Below are 5,236 nucleotides of genomic sequence, written 5' to 3' on the forward strand. Positions count from 1 at the left end.
TTAATAATGTGTATATTTCCTTAATCTTATATATAATCTCCACTCAAAATTATGGTTAGTAATGACAGTTTTATTTACTCCTCTTCTAATTCAGGTGGTATATACCTAAACATGAACAGTTATTACTTGACCACTGGAAGCTGTTGTCTTGGTATTAGTTTATATATAGTACCAGGAATGATCAAATGATAGAACAGTATTGGAGTTGTCCATGAATTTTAACTGAAAGTTAGGCAAGCCAATAGCAGTCAACATCATCTCTTTCTCTTATTCTCCTCTGTAAATTGTGTAAAGAACATGGGAATCTGTGCTAAACAGTTCGGGGAATAAACAGCTGATTGCAGTGCCAACCTTGAGGCAGGGGAACTTGACATAAGTGAAATCAACTTGCAGAAGTGGAAGTATCAGGGCACCTGGGTGGCTCAGTTGGTTAAGCCTCTGACTTAGACTCAGGTCAGGATCTCATGGTTCACAGGTTCAAGCCCTGCATAGGACTCTGTGCTGACAGCTCAGAGCCTGGAGCCTGCTTTGGATTCTCTGTCTCCCTTTCTCTCTGCCCCTCCCCCACTCATCCTCTTTCTCTCTCTCTCTCTCTCTCTCTCTCTCTCTCTTTCAAAAATAAACATTAAAAAAAGACTTCTACAAATATTGGGAATTATAAGGCATTTTAAAAGTATCATTTCCCCCTTCATTTTTTAATTTATTTTTTTGCCTTTAAACAAGTGTAGACCATGAACCAAGAAAATTCAGTTACATTTGCAAGGTATTTTTTGTACCACCCTATGCACAGCTATGTGCTAGATAATTTTAGAATTATAAGGAAAGATGGTTTTGTATACTGAAAAGAGTTACAGATAAAATTGAGACCTAAATCTGTAACTGTCTCCTACTACCACAAATTTATAAGTTGCTACACCTCAATGGGTTATATTGTTACATGAATGAAATTCCTCATAGCCAAATTCATCAGGGATACATTTATTTTTACATTTGAATAAGTAGTGTAGCCCTAAATTATTATTAAGATACATTTGATCCAATGGATTATAGTCACTGGCTTCATATGACAATATCTAGAGGCTTTCAAAAATTACTGAGTCTCAGTAATTATTCTAAAAAATATTTCTTAAAATTAAGTAAAAGAAAAATATGCAGATGGCAATTTTCTATTCCTGAGGGAAACAAATCTCCTCAGAAAAGGCGGAACATGTGTACAGACTTTTAAAAGATGATGCTGATGTACCATGAAACTTGATAATTTCTGTTTTGAGCCTTAATATTCTCTTAAATCAAGAAAAAAATTTCCAATCTTTAAAAAAGAATAAGTGGACATGCAGATATAGAAACACATTGATATAACAATAAAGGTAATATTAAATATCCTGGAAATATAAATATCAGGAAGCAAAGAAATATGGGTTTAATATATTTAAGGCAAACTTAATGGATACATGACCTTGAAAGGGTTGGGATCAGAAATGGGAGGGAGCAGATGGAAATGATTTCTAAAACACTCAATACCAACATGTTCATATTTAAAGGGAATTTATGAAGCACTTGTTAAGTCAATCTGTATGGTCTCAGTGGACATCAACTCTCTCCTTTTGGCCATTCTGAGGATACTCTGTTAGCTCCATTTCTGCCTTTCAGTATTTCACTGATAATTCTGATGCCAACATACCTAGAGCAAACAATCAGTATGTATTTACATCATTTAGACTGATGTCATCATTGTTTTAAGGATATACCTACATCATAGTAGAACTGATTTTTGTGTGGAGAACTAGGTAGAGGACTCCTTGACGAATCTGTTTGGTCTTCACACTATAGATGATTGGATTGAGCACAGGTGGAACCAATAAGTAGATGTGAGCCATGAAGATATGGATCAATGGGGAGGAGTGTTTGGCAAAACGATGGACAATAGATAACCCAATCATAGGCACATATAGGATGAGTACAGCACAGATGTGAGATGCACACGTGTTGAGAGCCTTAAGCCGCCCTTCACGTGATGCAATTTTTAATATAGAGTGAAGAATGTACACATAAGACACAAAAATACCCAGAGAGTCCATTCCCCACAGCACAACAACAAGAAGCAACCCATATATAACATTAAACAGGGTGTCAGCACAGGCAAGGCGGATCATGTCCTGGTGTAGACAATATGAATGAGAAAGGATGTGAGAGTGGCAGAAAGGAAAGAAGGCCAGCCGAGCCAGAAGTGGAATCATGGCACAGGCACTCCTAAGCAGGGCTGCAATTCCAATTTTCATGATAAGTCTTGGGGTGAGAATGGTAGCATATCGTAGAGGGTGGCAGATAGCCACGTAGCGGTCAAAGGCCATGGCCAAGAGCACAGATGATTCCGTGAAGGAGAAAGTGTGAATGAAAAACATTTGGACCACACAGGTACTGAACTGGATTTCCCTGGAAATGGACCACAACACCCTGAAGAGTGATATCATGGTGGGCATGGACATGCCCATGTCGGTGAGGGAAAGCATGGCCAGAAAGTAGTACATGGGCTGATGGAGCCTGGGGTCTGTCCGAACAATATGCAGGATGGTGCAGTTACCCATGATTCCAACAAGGTACAGGAGACAGAATGGAATGGATATCCAGTGGTGAAATTCCTCATAGCCAGGGATACCTGAGAGATAGAATGTGGAGGACAGGGTATTACTGGAGTTAAAGGTTGCCATAGAGCTCGCTTTTAACCACAATCCACTTTCAGGATCACACTCCAGTGGGGAGGGCAATGATAAGATCAGCATCTGAGTCAGGAAAACAAAGCAAAACAAATAAAACTGCAGCGCTTTCCTGTAAGCACTCTTAAATTCATCCCTACATTTTTCTTTCTTCATTTCATTGCTGAGTAATGTTGGTTAAGTAAAATATATACTGTATAACAACTCTTTCCCTCCTGCCTCTCAGATGCAGACTCGTTGACATTCTCTTAAAATACAGACAATCTTCTAAAGACTACCTACAGCAGCACGCACACAACCTGTTCAGGATGACATCTTTCATTTTATATTTTTCTTCCAGAATTTTCTTGGCAAGAGCTATTGATGTTAATATTAATCTTTTTTTAATGACTCCTGCTATGATTTACACACAATGCCTTTTTCTGCCTAAGCTTCAGAGCTTTTTCAATAATAGTAGAATGGCATGCGAGATGTCTACAGAATTCAAGCAAGTATGGGTCAACAGTATGTATTACCATAAGCAGGTCTTACTAACATAACTGCAGTTATATAATTGAGGCCACAGGCCTTGTCTCAGACTAGATTCCCAAGAACTAAACATGGGTTAAACTGACTTAATTAAAATAATTTTTAATTTTAAAAGTTGTAATAATGAACTATGTAATTTTACATATAATGTTCTCATTGTAATAAAATATGTTATTTAAGCAAAGTATAACTGCTTCTGACTCTGATTTTTAATTTAAAAAAAAAATTTAATGTTTATTTATTATTGAGAGACAGAGGACCAGCAGGGAAGGGCAGAGGAAGAGGGAGACAGAATCTGAAGCAGGCTCCAGGGTCTGAGCTGTCAGCACAGAGCCCAAAGCAGGGCTCGAACTCACGAACCGCGAGATCATGACCTGAGTCAAAGTCGGATGCTCAACCAACTGAGCCACCCAGGTGCCTCAACCTCTGACTCTGATTTTAAAGATGCACAACCTTCTTTCTATTATGATTCAGATCTGATCAGTCATTTAGAGAGTGGTACCTTGTGGAAGAAAGAAAGAAAGAAAGAAAGAAAGAAAGAAAGAAAGAAAGAAAATAGAAAATAGATAGGATTTGTGGAAAGATAAAGTGAAAACTCATGCTTCAAGGCAAAAACAACACAAATAACTAAAAAACTATAGTGCTCAGAAAAAGCTTCTGACCTTGATCCTAAATCTTTCCTACTAAGAACAAATGAGAAAATATATTTCCCCCAGCAGATTCCAGTATTTATGTGCTCAGGAAAAACATCTCTGAAGTAAGAAAGAGGAGCCACCTCTCAAAATCCCCATCAAGTGCCCATCAAGTGCCAAGAATCCCTGCTCACCAAAATGCTGTTTTGAGAATTTACAATCCATGAGACAGATTGCTTCCCCTTGTAAATGAATAAACTGGTATCTTCCTGTCTTGTAAAGTCTACTGTGGCCCTTTGGGAACTTCAAATTCCCTTCAATCTTCTCTAGTTCAATGCAGATAAACCCTGATTGTAGCAGATATTTGGCTGGAATGATAAATAATGATAATTTTCTAAGAAACAGAAGACCCATAATGTAGAAGTCAAACAAGCAAGTTCCAGAGATAAATTCAGCCTTTCTGGCTACTCATATTACAGTGAAATACTGTTCATCTGTTGTATGACCTGGTGATTAAGGTCCTGCTATTTTCCTCAATCTGCCTGGCTTATTACCACCACCAATCCCTGCTTCTCTTGCCTGGGGCTTGTCTGTATAAATGACAGACAAATAAAGAAACTGATCCCATTCACAATTGCACCAAGAAGCATAAAATACCTAGGAATAAATCTAACCAAAGATGTAAAAGATCTGTATGCTGAAAACTATAGAAAGCTTATGCAGGTAATTGAAGAAGATATAAAGAAATGGAAAGACATTCCCTGCTCATGGATTGGAAGAATAAATATTGTCAAAATGTCAATACTACCCAAAGCTATCTACACATTCAATGCAATCCCAATCAAAATTGCACCAGCATTCTTCTCGAAACTAGAACAAGCAATCCTAAAATTCATATGGAACCACAAAAGGCCCCGAATAGCCAAAGTGATTTTGAAGAAGACCAAAGCAGGAGGCATCACAATCCCAGACTTTAGCCTCTACTACAAAGCTGTCATCATCAAGACAGCATGGTATTGGCACAAAAACAGACACATAGACCAATGGAATAGAATAGAAACCCCAGAAATAGACCCACAAACGTATGGCCAACTCATCTTTGACAAAGCAGGAAAGAACATCCAATGGAAAAAAGACAGTCTCTTTAACAAATGGTGCTGGGAGAACTGGACAGCAACATGCAGAAGGTTGAAACTAGACCACTTTCTCACACCATTCACAAAAATAAACTCAAAATGGATAAAGGACCTGAATGTGAGACAGGAAACCATCAAAACTTAGAGGAGAAAGCAGGAAAAGACCTCTCTGACCTCAGCCGTAGCAATCTCTTACTCGGCACATCCCCAAAGGCAAGGGAATTAA

General features: G+C 38.2%; 1 protein-coding gene across 1 annotated transcript; it reads right to left on the bottom strand.

Moving 5' to 3' along the window:
- Positions 1-1,739: 1,739 nt before the first annotated feature.
- On the bottom strand, positions 1,740-2,755 carry LOC125936884 (olfactory receptor 51L1-like). Its single transcript, XM_049651242.1, has one exon. The coding sequence runs from the start codon at positions 2,706-2,708 to the stop codon at positions 1,749-1,751; it is 960 nt and encodes a 319-aa protein (XP_049507199.1). The 5' UTR covers positions 2,709-2,755; the 3' UTR covers positions 1,740-1,748.
- Between the last annotated feature and the right edge of the window lie 2,481 nt (positions 2,756-5,236).

The sequence above is a fragment of the Panthera uncia genome, chromosome D1, assembly GCF_023721935.1.
Source record: "Panthera uncia isolate 11264 chromosome D1, Puncia_PCG_1.0, whole genome shotgun sequence".
Classification (NCBI taxonomy): domain Eukaryota; kingdom Metazoa; phylum Chordata; class Mammalia; order Carnivora; family Felidae; genus Panthera; species Panthera uncia.